The 20,754-nt window shown below is 41.2% G+C and overlaps 1 protein-coding gene across 3 annotated transcripts in view; it reads right to left on the reverse strand.

The window, feature by feature from the left end:
- Positions 1-20,754, reverse strand: part of RNFT1 (ring finger protein, transmembrane 1) — an 81,549-nt gene that overhangs the window by 3,368 nt on the left and 57,427 nt on the right. For all 3 annotated transcript variants that reach the window (XM_056556693.1, XM_056556694.1, XM_056556691.1), the window contains 3 exons: positions 16,428-16,586; positions 15,454-15,519; positions 1,624-1,725 (listed from right to left, as the gene is read on the reverse strand). In XM_056556693.1, the coding sequence (XP_056412668.1) occupies positions 1,624-1,725; positions 15,454-15,519; positions 16,428-16,586 (327 nt within the window). The remainder of the gene's footprint in view (positions 1-1,623; positions 1,726-15,453; positions 15,520-16,427; positions 16,587-20,754) is intronic.

Genomic DNA, 20,754 nt, shown 5'->3' on the forward strand with positions numbered 1-20,754 from the left:
ACATCTTATTCCCTGTCCAAAAGGATAGGGGATAAGATGTCTGATCGCGGGGGTCCAGCCGCTGGGGGCCCTCGCTATCTCGCACCCACCTCTTGGAGCTGCAAGCGGCGCTGCAGCCTCGGATTCTGCCAGGTCACGAATACGGGGCCGGAGTATGCATGCTACTTGCGAGATAGCGGGAGTCCCCAGCGGCAGGACCCCCGCGATCAGACATCTTATCCCCTTATCCTTTGGATAGGGGGATAAGATGTCTTAGGGCCGGAGTACCCCTTTAAAGTAAGTAAAGACCCTTCAGTACATTAGGATTAGTGCGGATGAACAGCCTGTCAGTTTCCCTTTAAAGGGGTTTTCCAGAACTTTCAATAAACGTGATTGATTTTACAATATGTTATTGCCAAGGGCTTTGGACTCCCTTTTGACTCCCAATAAGTAGAACAATGGGCCAAACACATTCACGCATAGTGTCCTGTCAGAAGGGGCAACAGGGCTCTAATAAGCACCATTGCCTTAAGGTAAAATAATTAAGCGTGAGTGTAATTTAGGTTTTAGACTTTGCCCTATGACATCCCCCGTAATCTAGTCTAATATACTTAGCATAGGTGCAAGGTCTGTAGCAACTTTCTACCAAAAGAAAGGCCCTCATTTGCCAACAGGTTCAATCTGTAATGCTTGAAGAAAAAGTGCGCAATAAACTCCATGTAGCCGTCCTGCATATATGATCAATTGATGCTGATGCGCTCTTAGCCCAAGAAGTTGACTCCGAATGGGGTGGATTGCACCACAAACCCTGACAGAGGAGCTCTACCCACAGCAGTGTAAGGGGGACCAATGACTGCCGTCACACACCCTCCCATAGACATCACATCACATCCCAGGGGAAGCGCCAGGCCCAGCGGTGGGACCCCTGCGATCAGACATCTTATCCCCTATCCTTTTGGATATTGGATAAGATTTCTAAGACCGGAATTTCCCTTTAAACATGTAAAACTTTCAGCAAAGAATCTTACAAATGGCAGTATAGATCTCCACATTCTGGACTCCTGTGAAACAGGATTTAAAAGGAGCAGAGGAGATTCTGCTTACTAACTTAAAGGGGTACTCAGATAGAAAAAAAAAAAAGTTTTCAAATTAACAAATACAGGTTTGTAAATTACTTCTATTTAAAAATCTTATCCCTTCCAGTACTTATCAGCTTCTGTATCCTCCAGAGGAAGTTGTGTAGTTCTTTTCAGTCTTCTCTGCTGCCACCTCTGTCTAAATCGGGAACTGTCCAAAGCAGGAGAGGTTTGCTTTGGGGATTTACTCCTGCTCTGGACAGTTCCTGACACTGACAGAGATGGCAGCAGAAAGCACAATGGTCAGGCTGGAAAGAACTACACATCTTCCTCTGGAGCATAAAGCAGCTGATAAGTACTGGAAGGATTAGGATTTTTACATTGAAGTAATTTACAAATCTGTTTTAACTTTCTGGCACCAGTTGAATTAATTTTTCCCCCCTTTGGAGTATATCTTTAAACTTTGTTTTTGAATGGGTATAACAATAGATTTTATTAAACAAAATGTAAAGACAAATTATGAAAGTCATGGGTTCTAACAAAAACAACACAAAAGTGTAATTCTTACATGGCATATAAGAGCAATCGGTTTTGTAAATTCAGCTTGACATATTGCACAGATGTCCTCCGCTTCGGAACATTGTCTTTTGGTTGCAGCCACACCATAATTCTAAATGGGAAATGAAGTGTACATTATATGCGATATGTTGCTACTTATATGCAAAGTATTTAGACTGAGAGACATACATTCCTAAGCTGACTCACAGAAAAATTATTGAATTTCAAAATGAAGCAACGACAGCCAGACAGAGCATTATGAAGATGTTGTACACTGTACACGCATGGGCAACCGTGGAGAATGTGTGACAAGTGATAAGTGCAATGGTTTCTCTGGCATAAAGTCAATTAACCCTAAGTCAATTAACCCTAAGTCAATTAACCTTAAGAACAGTGGGGGGAATTTATCATAGTATAGAGAGCGGTTTTGTATCTACTTTTTTGCGCAAAAATATGCGCAAGTGTGCAAATTTTTATAGAATTCTTCATCGCCTTGTCTACGGTTAAGTTTACCGTAGATGATTTTCTACTGTAGAATCAAATTTACTAACTGTTTTTTTTGCGCAAAAAAAAAAAAAAATGCGCAAACGCCAATGCGTTTTTTTTAATTTAATAAATAAATAAAAGTGTGTGGTTCCCTCATTTTTTCAGTATCAGCCAGATACCAGCCAAGCAGCAACAGCCTGACGTTACCAGGGTGGGAGAGGACCACTGTCACTGGCCCTCCCCAGTCTAAATAACACCAGCCTGTTACAGCCTAGGCATGGGTGGCAGAGGGGTGTAGAGGAGCCTACATGTGTGACAAGGATGTGGTCAGGAGTGGACAATGTAGGGGGGGGTGAACATGGGTGACATGGGGATGGACAGTGATGACAGAGGGGTGGATAGGGGGATGGCCAAGGTGGACATGGATGACAGGAGGATGGACATGGGAGACTGGGTCAGACGGGTGGACAAAAGTGACAAGCGGATAAAAGAGGGGTGGACAGAAGTGACAGAGAGGGGTGGCCTGGGGTGACAAAGGGACAGAGGGGTGAATAGAGGGGGTGGACATAGGTGACAGGGGGATGGACATGGATGACAGGAGGGTGGACACAGGAGATATGGGGTGGACATGGATGACAGGAGGGTGAACACAGGAGATATGGGGTAAACAGGGATGACAGAAGGGTGAATGGGGGTGAACATGGGTGACAGGGATGGACATGGATGACAGGAGGGTGGAGGGGCGGGGGGACATGGGTGAGAAGGGGGGGGGGATGGACATGGTACAGTACCTTAAGCAAGCCATTTTTCTTCCCCTCTCCGGCAGGGCACAGAGTCAGGGCTCCGGCAGAGCACTCATTTACTGCGCCGCAGGGGGGAGGGGGATGCTGGGGCACGGGTCATGACACCGGCCCAGCACAGCTTCCACATTTTTCCCCTCTCTGGCAGGGCACTCACTGGGCCACAGGGGGAGGGGGACCCTGCGGCGCCAGGGAGGGAAATTTAAATAAATAAATTTGATGGCAAAATCCCGCCGCACCCCAGTGTGCCGCAGCACCCCAGTGTGCCGCAGCACCCTGGTTGGGAATCACTGCTCTAGTTGTTGCTTTTACAAAGACTGTTATATTTAATAAGGCGTTTATAAAATAAGAATATATGGCAGTGTCTCTTATCACGCAGTTCAATCACAACAAATGGGAATGGTGCCTTGATTCAGAACACTCAGAACACTCAGAACACACACACACACACACACACACACACACACACACACACACACACACACGCGCCTGAGATTTGCATATGTATAGCATGAATGGTATAAATAACTGCTTTCATTGCAAAAATGGTGCCAGACAAAGATAGAATTTCCATTTGGCTTAACACTAGTCTCGTATTTAGGCTTTTGTTCAACAAAGGGAGAACAGAAAAAAAAAAAAAAAAACTAGTAGGAAAAAAAAAATCATGAACACTAAAGTCTCACAACAAGTATGCAGTTCTCATAAAGGAAGGAGGATTGGGGGATGAGGATTGAGAGTTTACAATTACAATGGATGGATAAAATTTTTATTTTTTTTTATTTAATAGACATAATGCTAATTTAAAAAGGAAAAAAGATACCCCCTAGAACTGTTATTATAAAATATAAAACAAATTATATGTACACAGATGTTTACAAAACCCACAATGCTCCCTGAAATAACATGAAACTGATAGGACTAAAAGTGAATAAAGATTTACTGAAAATTAACTAATGAAAATCAGACACTGCTTTTGATTTATGGGTCAAAAGAATTATCCTGAAAAACTTTTGCAAATTGTTGTATAAATTACTGCTAGACGGCTTATTTCCGCAAAGCTTTTTACTTCCAAAAGTCATGAGAGAAAACACTTTTATGGGGCATCAAGGCACACTATGGATCTCCATAAGGACTTGACGCCCTTAAAGGGGTACTCCGGTGGAAAACATTCTTTTTTTTTTTAATTACTTTTATTTAAAATTCTTAATCCTTCCAGTACTTATTAGTGGCTGTATACTACAGATTTGGATTTCTTTTCTGTTACGACAGCAGTGCTCTCTGCTGACACCTCTGCCCATGTCCGGAACTGTCCAGAGTAGGAGCAAATCACCATAGCAAACATATGCTGCTCTGGACAGTTCCTGACATGGACAGAGGTGTCAGCAGAGAGCACTGTGGTCGTGACAGAGAAGAAATCCAAAAAGAAAAGAATTTCCTCTGTAGTATATAGCTGCTAATAGGTACTGGAAGGATTAACATTTATTAATAGGAGTAATTTACAAATCTGTTAAACTTTCTGGCACCGGAGTACCCCTTTAACACTTTACCGCAAGTGGACGTACATTAACGTCCATTTGTGGCTCCCGAGGTATGACCTGCGCTCAGCAGGTGAGCGCACATCATACCCGGTGGGTCCTGGTTGCTATAAACAACCAGGACCAACGTCTAATGCCAGACATCGCCGAGCGGCTGATGTCTGGCATTAACCCTTTAGTTTGACCGCCGCATCTAAAACGAAAGTAAACAGTGACTGTTAGCTTAGTGGTGCTGTTCGGGACCACCCCGGGAAAATCGCGGCATCCCGAACTGCTTGCAGGAAGCGAGGAGGATCCCTGCCTGGCTCCTCGCTGTCCGATCGCCGAATGACTACTTCGGGTCTGAGATCCAGGCAGGAGCAATCAAGTGGCAGAAACACTGATCAATGCTATGCTATGGCATAGCACTGATCAGCGTAAGTGATCAGTGTATTGTATGTTATAGCCCCCTATCAAAAAAGTTTGAATCACCCCCCTTTTCCCTATTTAAAAAAAACTGTGTAAATAAAAAAACATATGTGGTATCGCTGTGTGCGTAAATGTCCAATCTATAAAAATATATTGTTAATTAAACCGCATGGTCAATGGTGTACATGTAAAAAAAATCCAAAATAGCGTATTTTTGGTCACTTTTTATACCATGAAAATTTATAAAAAGTGATCAAAAAGTCTGATCAAAACAAAAATGGTACCGATAAAAACTTTAGACCATGGCGGCAAAAATTTGCCCTCATATGAAAAAAAAAAAGTTATAGGGGTCAGAAGGGGACATTTTTCAACGTATAAATTTTGGTGCATGTAGTTATAATTTTTTTTTTAGTAGTAAAATAAAACCTATATAAATTGGGTATCCTTGTTACCGTATGGACCTACAGAATAAATATAAGGTGCAATTTTTACCGAAAACTGCACTGCGTAGACACGGAAGCCGCTAAAAATTACAAAATCTCACAAGCGGAGAACGGGTTAAACCCTGTGAGTCCCAGTTGCTACGTGCAGCCTGGATCCACAGCTAATCTCAGGCACCGCAAATCGAGCCGATGCCCGGCATTAATCCTTTAGACGCCACAATCAAAGTTGATCGCGGCATCTAAAGTGAAAGTAAAACTATCCCGGCAACTCAGCTGAGCTGATCGGGACTATCGCAAAAGAATCAGCTTACTGGACAACAGGAGGGTCCTCACCTTCCTCCTGGTCGTCTGATCGGTGATCTACTGCTCCATGCTAATTTTGGTGCATGTAGTTATAATTTTTTCAAAGTAGTAAAAATAAATAAATAAAACCAACATAAATTGGATATTCTTGTGACTGTATGGACCTACAGAATATATAGTGTCATTTTTACCAAAAAGTGCACTGCGTAGAAATGGAAGCTCTAAAAATGTGCTAAATGGCGGGTTTTTATTTAATTTTACCCCACAAATAATTTTGTTTTGTTTTGCTGCAGATTATGTTATAAAATGAGTAATGTCATTACAAAGTACAGTACAATTGGTGACACAAAAACAAGCCCTTATATGGGTCTGCAGGTTCATAATTGAACGAGTTATGATTTTTAGAAGGTGAGGAGGAAAAAACAAAAGAGCAAAAACGAAGAGTCCTTAAGGTGAAAATGGGCTAAGTCCTTAAGAGGTTAATAAAGATGGCTCAGTTAAAGCTGAAAAAACCAGTTTGAATTAAATGTAATACGTTAAGACAGTCAGGCACCTAATGATGCGGAAGTATTAGGCGACTCAGAGGAGGTATTAGCATAATATGTATCCATGGTTATCCAGGGAAAAAACTTTTTTTTTTATATATATCAACTGGCTCCAGAAAGTTAAACAGATTTGTAAATTACTTCTATTAAAAAAAATCTTAATCCTTTTAGTACTTATGAGCTTCTGAAGTTAAGGTTGTTCTTTTCTGTCAAAGTACTCTCTGATGACAAGTGTCTGGGGAACTGCCCAGTTTAGAAGCAAATCGCCATAGCAAACCTCTTCTAAACTGGGTGGTTCCCGAGACAGGTGTCATCAGAGAGCACTTAGACAGAAAAGAACAACCTTAACTTCAGAAGCTCATAAGTACTGAAAGGATTAAGATTTTTTTAATAGAAGTAATTTACAAATCTGTAACTTTCTGGAGCCAGTTGATATATACAAAAAAAGTTTTTTCCTGGATAACCCCTTTAAATTTGTTTATATACTAGTTTTAACTAGGGAAACCTGCTTAGGTGAAACATATCAGTTAAAAAGCTATTAAAAGTGTTAATTGGGATTTAAAAAACATTTCTATGATGTAGCATTTGTTGAAGATATAACAATATTTGGTATAACATAAAGGATAGTAGAAAAATAGAAAGCGTTTGATCCAGCAATTCCTTAAAACATCGATCCTTTATTCTTATTCCACAACGATAAAATATGCAAGACGAACTCACATCACGCCACCTAGCCGGTGACACACTCCCAATGGACGCGTTTCGAGCGCACGTGCGCATACCTGGCCCTCTAAGTACAAGACCCAGAGGGAGGAGTCACTGTTCGTGAATTTAATTACACATGGATAACTATTTAAAATACAAGATTAGCAATGAAACATAAGTTCCTTTAGTTTTTTTTAACCCCAGGGGGGCTCGTCTGAAGCGCAAATTGCCAAAATGCCTCCCAGCGTAACAGTTTGCGCTGCAGATCACCTTCCCATGCTGTCAACTGAAGTTTTTTTTATAGTATACATCCTGAAGTTGTTGACATTGGCATTATGTTTTTCAAAGAAATGTGATGATGCACCCGATTTGTTTAGATTTCCATTCGCATTTGCAGCATCATTTAGATGTTCCCCAATTCTTATTTTCAGCCTTCGTGTGGTGCACCCCACATATTTTAGGTTGCAAGATGTACATTCAATCATGTACACTACGTTCATGGAATTACAATTTAAATGTTGTCGTATTTTGTGTACGTGATTGTCTGTTGCATCCGAAAATTCTTTACAGACCTTGACCACTCCACACGCCTTACATTGCGCTGCTCCGCATTTATAGAAGCCAGCATTATTAAGCCACCTGTTCACACCCTGCCTTTCGGAGATTACCAAACCTGGGGATAATTTGTCTCTGAGTGTGATAGCTAAGTGTGCTAAGATGTTAGATAGTTTGTCATCTTCCTTGAGTAGATGTAAATGTTTATATACAATATTACGTATAGTTTTAAATTGTGGGCTATATGTAATGGCCAGGACTGGTTCGGTGGAATTATTTCTAAAATGGATTTTACTCTTATCCTCACGTGGTCTTATCAGGTTCTGGCGATTCTTGCGATTCACAATTCTTTTTGCTCGATTCATTTGTGCCCTACTGTAACCCCGTATAAGTAGACGGTCCTCTAAGGATTGTGCTTCCTCTAAGTACTTGAATTGTGAAGTACAATTTCGCTTGAGTCTGGTTAATTCCCCTACTGGTACGGCACGAATGGTCTGTGGGGGATGATTGCTGTCTGCCCGTAATACAGTGTTGCCCGATATGGGTTTCCTAAAGGTTTCCATCTGAATGTACATTTTGGGTATTCTTGTTAACTTAAGATCCAAAAAGTTGACTAACATTTATTTCAAGCCGTCACATATATGAAGTTTGTTTGACATGCTGATCTGCACATAAAATTTCCAAGTTCATGCGAACATTGCCAAACAAGCACTTATGAACCTGTCTTCTTAAAGGGTAGCTCCCACCATACTTTTTTTTTTTGCTGTCCCTGCCTATTGCCCATCTATCCCTAACCCCCTCCCTGCCTTTAATTAAATTTTTTTTTTACATATTAAAAATGCCTTTTGTCTGCCTGGTAGTGTGCTCACTACCGGGCAGATTTTCCCAACAGGCACGATGTCACTGATGCCTGCTGGGGAGGACACTTCCGCCCTTAGTTCACCTATTCAGTGTACCTCCAGCTGTTTCACCACTACAACTCCCAGCTTGCCTTGACATCTATTGTCTGTCAGGGCATGCTGAGAGTTGTAGTGGGGAAACAACTGGAGGCATATTGTATAGGTGAACACCGTATCTGTGATTGCCGCACATCCCGCTCCCCGCCACGCAGCCAGCAACCCCCCAGTTACAGCAGCCCGCTCAACCCACTCCCCGGCAAAAGAACAGTAAAGAACAGTCACAGCAGCCCGCAAACCCACCCCCCACCCCCGGCAAAAGAACAGTCACAGCGGAGCTGCAGCTTAGCAGCAGGTGAGCATAATATTTTACCTGTCCCCGGGAGCTGGGGCGGGCGTGCGAGGCCAGGGAGCCTGCGTGCATCCTCTTTCTTCAAAGCGCTCGCTCCCGCCTGTCTGGCAGGGAGCGTGCGCAGCCTGACTGAATTCGGACCGATGCCCAGCCGGCATCAGTCCGAATTCAGGCGTGACGTCAAGCCACGCCAGGCTGCAGCCGGCCACTAGGAGGGAGACCCCTAGTGGCCGGTTTTTAAGTGTAAGTTAAACCATTTTAATGAATAAAAATAAAAGTATATTAGAGATATGTTTCAAAAAAAAAATTTGATGACAGTGCCCATTTAAATTATTTTACATTGTTATATGTTTTAAATTCACGAACAGTGACTCCTCCCTCTGTGTCTTGTACATAGAGGGCCAGGTGTGCACAGGTGGTATGGTGATCAAGAGCGAGCATTCGCTCGAAACACGTCCATTGGGAGTGTGTCACCAGCTTGGTGGTGTGATGCGAGTTCAAGCTTGCAAATTTTAATTGTGGAATAAGAATAAGGATCGATGTTTTAAAGGAATTGCTGGATCAAACGCTTTATCTTTTTCTACTGTCACGTATCAAGCTGGGCCTGGCTGAGGATCTGTGCAAGACCGACGGGAGGTGAGCTGAAGATTTTTCCATTGTATTTTCATTATAACATAAAGGATACAACATTTGTTTTATTTTACTAGGGAAAACCAGTTTTCACTGGTCTATGGGGGTCTCACAGCATGTAACACAGTAAGATAAGCAGGACCGTCTCGGCAGCACAGTGGATGGGAGACCACCATGGGTTTGAGTCCCGGGGTGGGACAGAGTGTTACAGTGTTGTGGTTTAACTTTACTTTTGGTATTGTGCAAAGGGCCTGGCGCAAGGCGAATGTGGTGCCAATCTTCAAAAAGGGCTCTAGGTCTTCCCCAGGAAACTATAGACCGGTAAGTTTAACGTGCATTGTGGATAAATTGTTTGAAGGACTTATAAGGGATTACATACAGGAATACATAGGGGATAATAGTATTATAAGTGACAGCCAGCATGGGCTTACTAAGGACAGAAGTTGTCAAACCAATCTAATTTGCTTTTATGAAGATGTGAGTAGAAGCCTTGACAGAGGAATGGCTGTGGATATAGTGTTTCTGGATTTTGCTAAAGCGTTTGATACTGTCCCTCATAGACGTCTGACAGGTAAGTTAAGGTCTTTGGGTTTGGAAACTTTAGTTTGTAACTGGATTGAACACTGGCACATGGATCGTACCCAGAGAGTGGTGGTCAATGATTCGTACTCTGATTGGTCCCCGGTTATTAATGGTGTACCCCAAGGTTCAGTACTGGGCCCGCTGTTGTTTAATTTATTTATCAATGATATAGAGGATGGCATTAACATCTCTGTTTCTATCTTTACAGATGACACCAAGCTTTGTAGCACGGTACAGTATATAGAGGATGTGTATAGGTTACAAGATGACTTGGATAGACTAAGTGTCTGGGCATCCACTTGGCAAATGAGGTTCAATGTGGATAAATGTAAAGTTATGCATCTGGGTACTAATAACATGCATGCGTCGTATGTCTTAGGGGGGATAAAACTGGCAGAGTCACTGGTAGAGAATGATCTGGGTGTACTTGTAGATCACAGACTTCAGAATAGCATGCAATGTCAGGCTGCTGCTTCCAAAGCCGGCAGGATATTGTCATGTATAAAAAGAGGCATGGACTCGAGGGACAGGGACATAATACTCCCCCTTTATAAAGCATTGGTACGGCCTCACCTGGAATATGCTGTTCAGTTTTGGGCACCAGTCCATAAAAGGGACACTGTGGAGCTGGAAAGGGTGCAGTGACGCGCGACTAAACTAATATGGGGCATGGAACATCTTAGCTATGAGGAGCGATTAAAGGAGTTACAATTGTTTAGTCTTGAGAAGAGACGTTTAAGGGGGGGATATGATAAATGTATATAAGTATATTAATGGCCCATACAAAAAATATGGAGAAAAACTGTTCCAGGTTAACCCCCCCAAAGGACGAGGGGGCATTCCCTCCGTCTGGAGAAGAAAAGGTTTAGTCTCAAGGGGCGACACGCCTTCTTTACCATAAGAACTGTGAACTTATGGAACAGTCTACCTCAGGAACTGGTCACAGCAGGAAAAATTAACAGCTTTAAAACAGGGTTAGATACATTCCTGGAACAAAACAACATTAATGCTTATGAAGAAATATAAAATCCCATCCCTTCCCCAATATCGCGCCACACCCCTACCCTTCAATTCCCTGGTTGAACTTGATGGACGTATGTCTTTTTTTAACCGTACTAACTATGTAAGTATGTAACTGTGACACACACACTAATTATAATATATATATATATATATATATATATATATATATATATATATATATACATACACACACACACACACACACACACACACATATATACACACACATACACACACAAACACACATATACATACAAACACACAAAAATATATGCTCACCATGGCTTCACAATGCATTATAGCGGATTATATTAAAAATCGGACTCCATAAGCTAACAGCCTTTAAAAATCCAGCTGCACAAGACTACACAAGTTATCAGCCCCTATGGTTGTTTCTTGTGTGAGCTGCAGTAGGGGCTGCCTTGAGAGAGGTGAGGTTACATGGTTAGAGAAGCAGTGAATAAGGGTGAGAAAGGTGTGTGCGCCTATCCGAGACAATCACACACAGCACATTGAAGCACAACTCTTTGATTTGAGGAGAAGGGAGTGAGGTTATAAAATGACAAGTCAGGCCCAGCAAACTGGTGTCCAACAGCCATCATGTGTACCAAGAACTACTGGACCTCATGCCCAAAGGAAAAGCCAAAATAAACAGGGCACATGCTCAGCAAAGCTTATACTTGTACATTGCAAACTTATAAACCTTTAACATGTGCAGCTATATAAAAGGTGATTTCATTTGGCTGGAGTTTTCCTTTAAGTTATCAGGCTATTTGGGCCTGGGAGTTAAATTGCACCTTCTGCAGCCAGGACTGGAGCAGAGCATTTGTATTGCCCCATAAGATGTCTTTATCAGTCAGTCTCCCATTCTAGTTGCCTAGATTTGTCTCAGCTTTAGGCAGCCAACTCTCAGATTCTTCATTATTGTCATGGGGTTTTGTTCTGACTCGCTTTGTGCCTTGACCGGCTATGATACTTTAATCTTTTTTTTGTTCTGTGGACATTGTACATTTGTGCTTTATCCCTATCCTTCCCTTCCCTGGTTTTTAATTATGTATCCCTTCTTGTTTCTATTTTTCTTTCAATAAGGTTTGGAATTATATATATTTATTATTATAATAAAAAAAAAAAAAATTATTTTATAAAACTGGGCTTAACAAAAATGATGGTCCCCTGAACTTTATATTCTGTTGCATGACCTTTGAGGCAGTCACTGAAATCAAGCGATTTCTTCAACTATCAATGGGACTTCCGCACTTGTCTACAAAGTATTCTGACCCATTTATCAAAGGTAAACTGCACCAGCTGTCTCAGGTGTGAAGGATGCCTTCTCCAGACTGCATGTTTCAGCTCCTTCCACATATCTTCCAGAGGATTCCATTTCAGAATATTACAATATTTTGCTCACAGCCATTCTAGAGTATTTTTACTATGAGTTTTCAGTCATTATCCTGTTCGGGGATCCCGAAACCTGTGACGGAGACCATGCTTCCTGACACTAGGCAGCATATTTAACCCCTTAAGGACCAACACAAATAAACCTGTACGCCCCTGAAAGACCAGGCCTGTTTTTTCAAATCGGGGATGTCTGTCTTTATTAGAGAATAACTCTGGTAACGTTTTGCCAATCACGATAATTCTGACATTGTTTTTTTGTCACAAGTTGTCCTTCATGTACATAGTAAAAGTAAGCCGATATCATTTGTAGTTTTTTTTGTGCAATGCAAAAAATCATGACATTTTTTTTAAAAATTAAGCTTTTTTGCTATTTTAACACTAATAGGTTGCATATATTTATACATACTGACCAAATAGTTTATGAAACTTATACTTTCAGATGTCTACTTTATTTTGACAGCATTTTTTTTGTTTTTAATTAACATTTTAAATTAATTAGAAGCCAAAACAATTTAACTTGAAATTTTGAAAATTTGAAAAGTACATTTTTTTTGTGTGCTATGCAAGGTTTGCAGACATTTTAAAGGTAGTAGAACATAGGAACATTACCCAATTTTAAAAACTAGACCCCTCAAGGTATTCGCTAGGGGGTACAGTTAGTATTTTAACACCATAGTTTTTGGGCAGGAATTATTACAAAGTCAGTGTTAAAAATCCGAAATTTGCCTTTTTTCACAAATGCATCATTAGTGGGGCATATTTTTTGTACATCACTTCTGACATTGCAAGAAATGCACCTTATATTTTATTAAGCTGCTCGGCCCGTGTTTGGAAATACCCCCGCTTAGGACATATTTGGTTCCTTGGCCGCGTGGTAGGACCCAGAAGGAGAGGAGCCCCCTTTGGCTTTCAGGGCATCATTATATGAATAGTCCCCATTCATACTGCGTTTCTGCAGTATAGGTATCCGTTGTCATGTCAAAAAAGGGATCCAATGTATACTGTAGCAGTCTCATTCAGAAATGAATGGAGCTGCTACAGTATACGTCAGCATCACTCTTTTTGATGTGATGCTGACGGATACCTCTAACACTGCAGAAACATAGAGCGCATCCGCTCTATGCAGTCACATAGAGCGCATAACACTGCAGTCACATAGAGCGCATCCGCAGCATATTTCACACAGCGGATGCCCCCGGCAGTCACAAGGGCAAGATCACTGCTGTGGCTGGGTAGCTCAGTGTGTCTGTCATGACTGCCGGCGGGAAATCCACCGCTATTAGTGGACACACAAAGCTACCCAGCCGTAGCAGGGAGCTCATTATTGTGACTGTTGGCGGGCATCCACAGCAGGTAATATGCTGCGAATATGCGCCGTGTGATCCTACACATTATACATTTTTATTTTTTACTATATTTATTTAATAAATGTGTTTTTATTATTTTTTTAAACTTTTTACACTTTTTTCACACTTTTTTTTTACACTTTTTTTTTTTTACACTTCTTGTTTTTATACACTTATTTTTTTATTTTATTTTTTTTCACTTTTTTTGATGCTTTGGAATACTTAGTATTCCAAAGCATTGCAGATATTTGCTGCCTGCTAGTTTTACACTAGCAGGCAGCATATGAGGACGTGCCTCTGGCACGTCCTCACAGGCAATAACTGGGGCAGACCTGGGGGTCCTTGTAAAGATAAGCAGCAGCACCCCGCGATCATTGCAGGGTGCTACAGGAGAGAGAAAGAGGAAGCCCCCCTCAAAACTCCTTAAAGCTCGCGGTCGCTTCCGACCGCGGCTGTACAGGTTAAACTGCCGGGACCGAAGTTGTCTTTGGTCCCGGCAGTCTTGGTTTTTAATTGTACCCTGTACAGATTCAAGATGCCCTATGCCAGGTACAGTAAAGCAGGCCCAAAACATAAACAATCCTACTCTATGCTCCACAGTAGGATCAGAGTTCTTTTCTTTATTTGTTTCAGTTTTACGTCTGCAAACATAGAGCTGATGTGACTTGTTTTGTCTCACCTGTCCAAAGAACATTCTCCTAAAAGTTTTGTGATTTGTCAATATGCATTGAAATTCCAGCAATTTATTTTTAAATTTGCTTTTAAAGGGTATGTTCACGCAGCGGAATCTCTGCCCCCGCTGAATTCAGCGAGCGGAGATCCCATCTGGCGGCCGCTGGCGAAAATACTTCGGCGGTAGGACCACGCAGCACTGCGCCATCACCATTGACGGTTATGCAGTGCTCGTGGACTTCCGCGCAAAGAATGAACATGTTCTTTCTATGCGCGGAACAATTTCAGCGGAATTTTGAAGTGTGAACATACCCTAACAGTGGTGTTCCCTTGGTAGTATTTCATTTAGGCCAATTTGTCTCAAACAGTCAAGGATGATGTGATTTGAAACTGATGTACCTTGGAGTTAACCTCTAATGTCTTTGGAAGTTGTTCTGGGGTCTTTAGTTACCATTCGTATTATCTATCTCTTCGATTTGTTATCAATTTTCCTCTTTTGGTCAGATTCTCAAGGATCTTAAACTTTTAAATAATATGTGCAACTGTAGACACAGGAACGTCAATCTGCTTGGAGAAGAGACCGCCTTATAGCCATTACCTTTATAATGCTTGGCTATAATTTTCTTTCTAATCTCCAGAGACAACTCTCTTCTTGACTTTCAGTGGTCCATGTTCAATGTGGTGCAAATCATAATCCCAAACAGCACAGTGACTACTTTTAACCCTCTAAATAGGCTGATTGACAAATTACAACTGCAGGACATCTTAGTTAAACAACCCAACCTATCTTTTCTGGAGGGACCATCATTTTTGTTCAGGTCAGTTTCATTAATTTGTTTTTTTAAATTATTCTGTTAAAGCAAAATTAAAAAGCAATATCTAATTTTCATCAGTAAATTTTCAGTAAATATTATTACTATTGTCCGTTATAAGTTATTTTAGGAAGCATTGTGGGTTTTCTGTCTAACAGAAGGGTACCAACAATTTTGTATACGTCTGTGTGCACATATATATATTTATGGCAAGGATAAGTCATTACATTACATCATCATCAAAGGGCCACTGCTACTCGGGAGAAGTGAGGTCACAAAAATTACATCTTGCTGGGCACTGTTAGAATATTTAATGGTGTTAATTAAATTATACTTTAATATTACTTACAGGCTGATTAAAAAACTGTTGTAATACATCAGCAGATGTTTTCCATTGTCCAAAAACAACAAACAGCTAGAAGGAAACAAGGCAATTCAGTAATTAGGGTTTTTAATATTGTAAAAATAATAATGTTATATATTCAAAAGCATATCCCATCATATATACAATGTGGTTTGAAATAAAGATATTATTTTGCATTGTAAACATAAAAAAAGAAAAAACTTAATATCTTCTCCATCCCTGGGGGCACAAACATCCCCCAGTGTTATATATGCTAAAATCTGCTGACCGGTTCCCTTTAACCGATTTGTTGTTTCGGCCCTATGAAACCTGTGTCCAATCTGTGGTCCGGTTCACCTGTTACAGTACTTCCTCCATTTGGGCATCTGGCAGAGTTTCATGATGTCACCTCTGCGGCTTCTCTGCTGGGCTTGGGAGAACACCAGCGGTGAAGTCATAAAGCTCCAAACGGAGGAAGTAACACGTGAACTGAACAATGCTTCTAAGACAGGTATCAGGGCTGAACCCACGAATCGATTACTAATCGTTAATCATTAGTTGCAGCCCTAATTACACCCACAAATTAAACAGGTGTCCATAGCCTTTATGCATATTTATTAAACGGTTTTATTACTGTCCAGATTTAAGGCACAGGCCTTATGGTTGTTGCCAGAGACAAGCCTGTTTACTGGCTTAACTTAGCTAAGCTACAATAAAGCACAGGGGAAATTCCTAAATTTGATTTATGTACTGTATCTTGATAATATCTGGTTAATTCTATTAGTTAAATGAGAGAGTCTGCAAAGGACATATAAATATGATTTTAAAAAAGTCAACAAAAATTAGAACAGTAATTGGTATATTGCTAAACTATGCAAATTCCTGTGTAGAGGCAATCCTGACAAGGAATTTCTTACATTTGCAGAGACTTTGCGTCTGCATATTGGATATTTTTAATAGGTAGACATACTTTTACTTACCTTTATGATGAGGTAGAGCAAAGCCAACAGAATACCAAAATGCCATTCAGCTCCACTGGTTTGAGCCCCATAATCAATCAAGTAACGGAACCAGACAGGTGTAGAGACAAGTGTACAATAATACTGTGAAATTTCTTCCATACACATGTACCAAAAGCCCTAAAACAGAGAGCTGTAGTTATCCATCCAAGTGAAGCTGTAATTTGCATATTTAGCATCTACCAAGTGCTGTAAAATGGTTTCCATTCACCACCTTTTTTTTTTTTTAAATCCTTTTTTAAATTTGTTTACAAAAGCTATGGACACCTTTGCACAAAATATATAACAAAATAGGGACAAATTATGATAAGAGTCTGTAAAAACCTACAGAACTGGAAACCTAACACCAGACATAAAACAAACATTTAAAACCACATAAAAGAGAGTGGCAGAAAAAAACAAAAAAACAAACAAAACATACACGGGCATTGTAGGGGTATATTTAATGAATACCAAATGTCCACAAAATGCATTTATAGCAAACACTATACATGTACTCAAGCTGTACAACATGACAAATAATATAAGTTGCTAAACGATACACACAACTAGTATAGGACACAGCTGATTACATGAACAGCCAGTAGTGAGGACTATGGTAAACCTAGGGAAACAGGCGATGTATGAAGCCTTCCCGCAGTGATGGCTAGTGGAGGAAAAAAACTTACCATAGGGCTACAGACAGAACAAGTCAGACTCCACAAGCTTAGACAGAACAGGACATGATGCCCTGTATACTAAGCAAACAAAGCACTGCATTGACCCTTCTCAAAAGGCCTCCTTCACAAAAAAAAAGGATTTAATAAAAAGGGGAAATAATTAAAAGCACATTTGTTTCTGAAGATTTGCTTCCTGAGTGCATATTAAAGCACTAGTCTTAAGTAAAAAGGTGCCACCATTTAAAGCGTTAGTCTCCCTTGGCTGGGGTGGCAGGATACAGTTAGTCTTCTCGGGCAATCTTGTAGCCACACATTAGATGGATTCCAGGAAGCCCGAAGCCGGAGGCCCCATAGACTTACATGGGACCTCCAGGATCGGAGTTACAGTAATTGACTGATCACGTGAGGCTTGGAGCAATTCTTGGGCTACAAGATTGTCAGGGAAGTTTAAGGGTACATTCCCACGTACAGGTTTCTGCACAGATTTGATGCACAGGATTTGTAGCTGCAGATTAGTAGCAGAGTGCTCAGTCATTTAGTTTCCATTGAAATCTGCAGCAGTAAATCCTGTGCATCAAATCTGCGTACGTACCCTTAATGTATCCTGCCACCCAAGTAAAGGGGAAAAAGTGTTTTTTGAACTATAATAAATATGAAACAAGAACAAAATAAATGATTTTCAAAAAGGTGTCCATAGCTTTTAATTAAGAAACATCATTTCAGCAACTTGGCATATATCAATAGTAGGTGTAAATATAAAAATCTTTGTAATGCATGTTATCAGGGAGGGGCAGAGGCAGACAGACAAACACTAATGAGGTTTAGTTGGCATTGTATCTCACTCCAGTGCTGAACTCACAGCTTCCACTGTTTAGTACTACTCTATAATATCCTCTGTTCTGCTGCTTCTGAAGGTGTCATGCAAAGAGATAGAAGAGCAGAATACACTCTTCTCTGTGTATGCAGTGTATGGCAGAGGCTAGTTTCCACCCATTAGCCCAGGGAAAACTGAAAATTACAGATAAAGCCTGCAAAGCAGTAAAAAAAAGGAAGGGGATACCATATACATGTTATATAATGGCTACTGTAAAAAAAAAAATAATAAAAAAAAAATTGGGAGTGGCTACTGGTTCACTTTCAAATTGATATAAAAATAAATAAGAAAAACAAAAACACACTTAATACACTTACACTTTGTGAGTGGCCCGAAATGACCACTCACAAATTCAACAGGCGTTTTCACATGTATAAAACTCCACGGTTGCCTCTTCTGGTGAGGAGACCCCTCTCCACCCGATTTTGATAAATGCTGAGAAAAAAAGGAGAAAACGAGGAGCGGACACACCTATTCCAATTGTGACTTATATGACTCAGAAATATCTATGCCTCTGGACACTTACTTCACCGAGGGGAGCTGATTTCAATCCTGCTCCCCTCGTGCCGGAAAGCCTGTATCTCCTACTTTCGTTCCACCAATTCCTTTCCTTAAAGGGGTACTCTGTTCCAGACATCTTATCCCCTATCCAAAGGATAGGGGATAAGATGTCAGATCGCTGCGGTCCCACTGCTGGGGAGCCACGGGATCCCCGCTGCGGCACCCCGCTATCATTACAGCACAGAGCGAGTTCACTCTGCACATAAATGACGGGCAATACAGGGGCCGGAGCATAGTTACGTCACGGATCCGCCCCTCGTGACGTCACGGCCCGCCCCTTTCAATACAAGTCTATGGGAGGGGGCGTGGCGGTCGTCACGCCCCTCCCATAGACTTGCATTAAGGGGAAGGGCCGTGATGTCACGAGGGGCGGAGCCATGACGTCACGCTGCTCCGTCCCCTGTACCGCCCGTCATTACGCACAGAGCGAACTCACTCTGTGCTGGAATGATAGCGGGGTGCCGCAGCGGGGATCCAGGGGCTCCCCAGCAGCGGGACCACGGCGATCTGACATCTTATCCCCTATCCTTTGGATAGGGGATAAGATGTCTAGGGGCGGAGTACCCCTTTAATGCTCCCGGTCTCTTCAGCTGTGGATCTTCCTGGAAGTTCTTTTCTTTTTGTACCATAGATCAGCAAGGACTCGGGTATTTTCAAAAGGTAGGTACATTTATTATAAAACATAATACATCCGACGCGTTGCGGAGTTGCCTCCTTTCTCAGGGACTAATACAATGTATTTGTCCCTGAGGAAGGAGGCAACTCCACAACGCGTCAGATGTATTGTTATGTTTTATAATAAATGTACCTACCTTTTGAAAATACCTGAGTCCTTGCTGATCTATGGTACAAAAAGAAAAGAACTTCCAGGAAGATCCACAGCTGAAGAGACCGGGAGCATTAAGGAAAGGAATTGGTGGAACAAAAGTAAGTGTCCAGAGGCATAGATATTTCTGAGTCATAGAAGTCACGATTGGAATAGGTGTGTCCGCTCCTCGTTTTCTCCTTTTTTTGTCAGCATATAATGGCTAGGAATAGTGCTACTCCTTATGAACACACACACACACACACAGCTTACCTTTGAAAGCTACCTGAAACAACAGGTGCACTCCCCTTAAGGACTCAGGGTTTTTCCGTTTTTTCCTCCTTACCTTTTAAAAATCATAACCCTTTCAATTTTCCACCTAAAAATCCATATTATGGCTTATTTTTTGCGTCTCCAATTCTACTTTCCAGTGACATTAGTAATTTTACCCAAAAATTCACGGCGAAGTGGAAAAAAAAAATCATTGTGCGACAATGACAAAAATGGCAAAAATGCCATTTTGTAACTTTTGGGGGCTTCCGTTTCTACGCAGTGCATATTTCGGTAAAAATGACACCTTATTATTCTGTAGGTCCATACGGTTAAAATGATACCCTACTTATATAGATTTGATTTTGACGCACTTCTGGAAAAAATCATAACTACATGCAGGAAAATTTATACTTTTAAAAATGCATCTTCTGACCCCTATAACTTTTTTATTTTTCCACGTACAGGGCGGTATGAGGACACATTGTTTGCGCCGTGATCTGAAGTTTTTAACGGTATGATTTTTGTTTTGATCGGACTTTTTGATCACTTTTTATTCATTTTTTAAAGGTATAAAAAGTGACCAAAATACGCTTTTTTGGACTTTGGAATTTTTTTGCACGTACGCCATTGACCGGTTTAATTAATGATATATTTTTATAGTTCGGACATTTACGCACGCGGCGATACCACATATGTTTATTTTATTTTTTTATTTACACTTTTATTTTTTTATGGAAAAAGGGGGGTGATTCAAACTTTTATTAGGGAAGGGGTTAAGTTACCTTTATTAACACTTTTTTTTTATTTTTTTCAGTGTTATAGGTCCCATAGGGACCTATAACACTGCACACACTGATCTCCTATGCTGATCACCGGCGTGTATTAACACGCCTGTGATCAGTGTTATCGGCGCTTGACTGCTCCTGCCTGGATCTCAGGCACGGAGCAGTCATTCGTCACCAAGGAGGCAGGTAAGGGCACCCCCGGTGTCCTGTAAGCTGTTCGGGACGCCGCGATTTCACCGCGGCGGTCCCGAACAGCTCGACTGACTAGCCGGGATACTTTCACTTTCGCAGCGGCGGTCAGCTTTGACCGCCGCTTCTAAAGGGTTAATAT

Source organism: Hyla sarda, chromosome 2, assembly GCF_029499605.1.
Source record: "Hyla sarda isolate aHylSar1 chromosome 2, aHylSar1.hap1, whole genome shotgun sequence".
Taxonomy (NCBI): Eukaryota; Metazoa; Chordata; class Amphibia; order Anura; family Hylidae; genus Hyla; species Hyla sarda.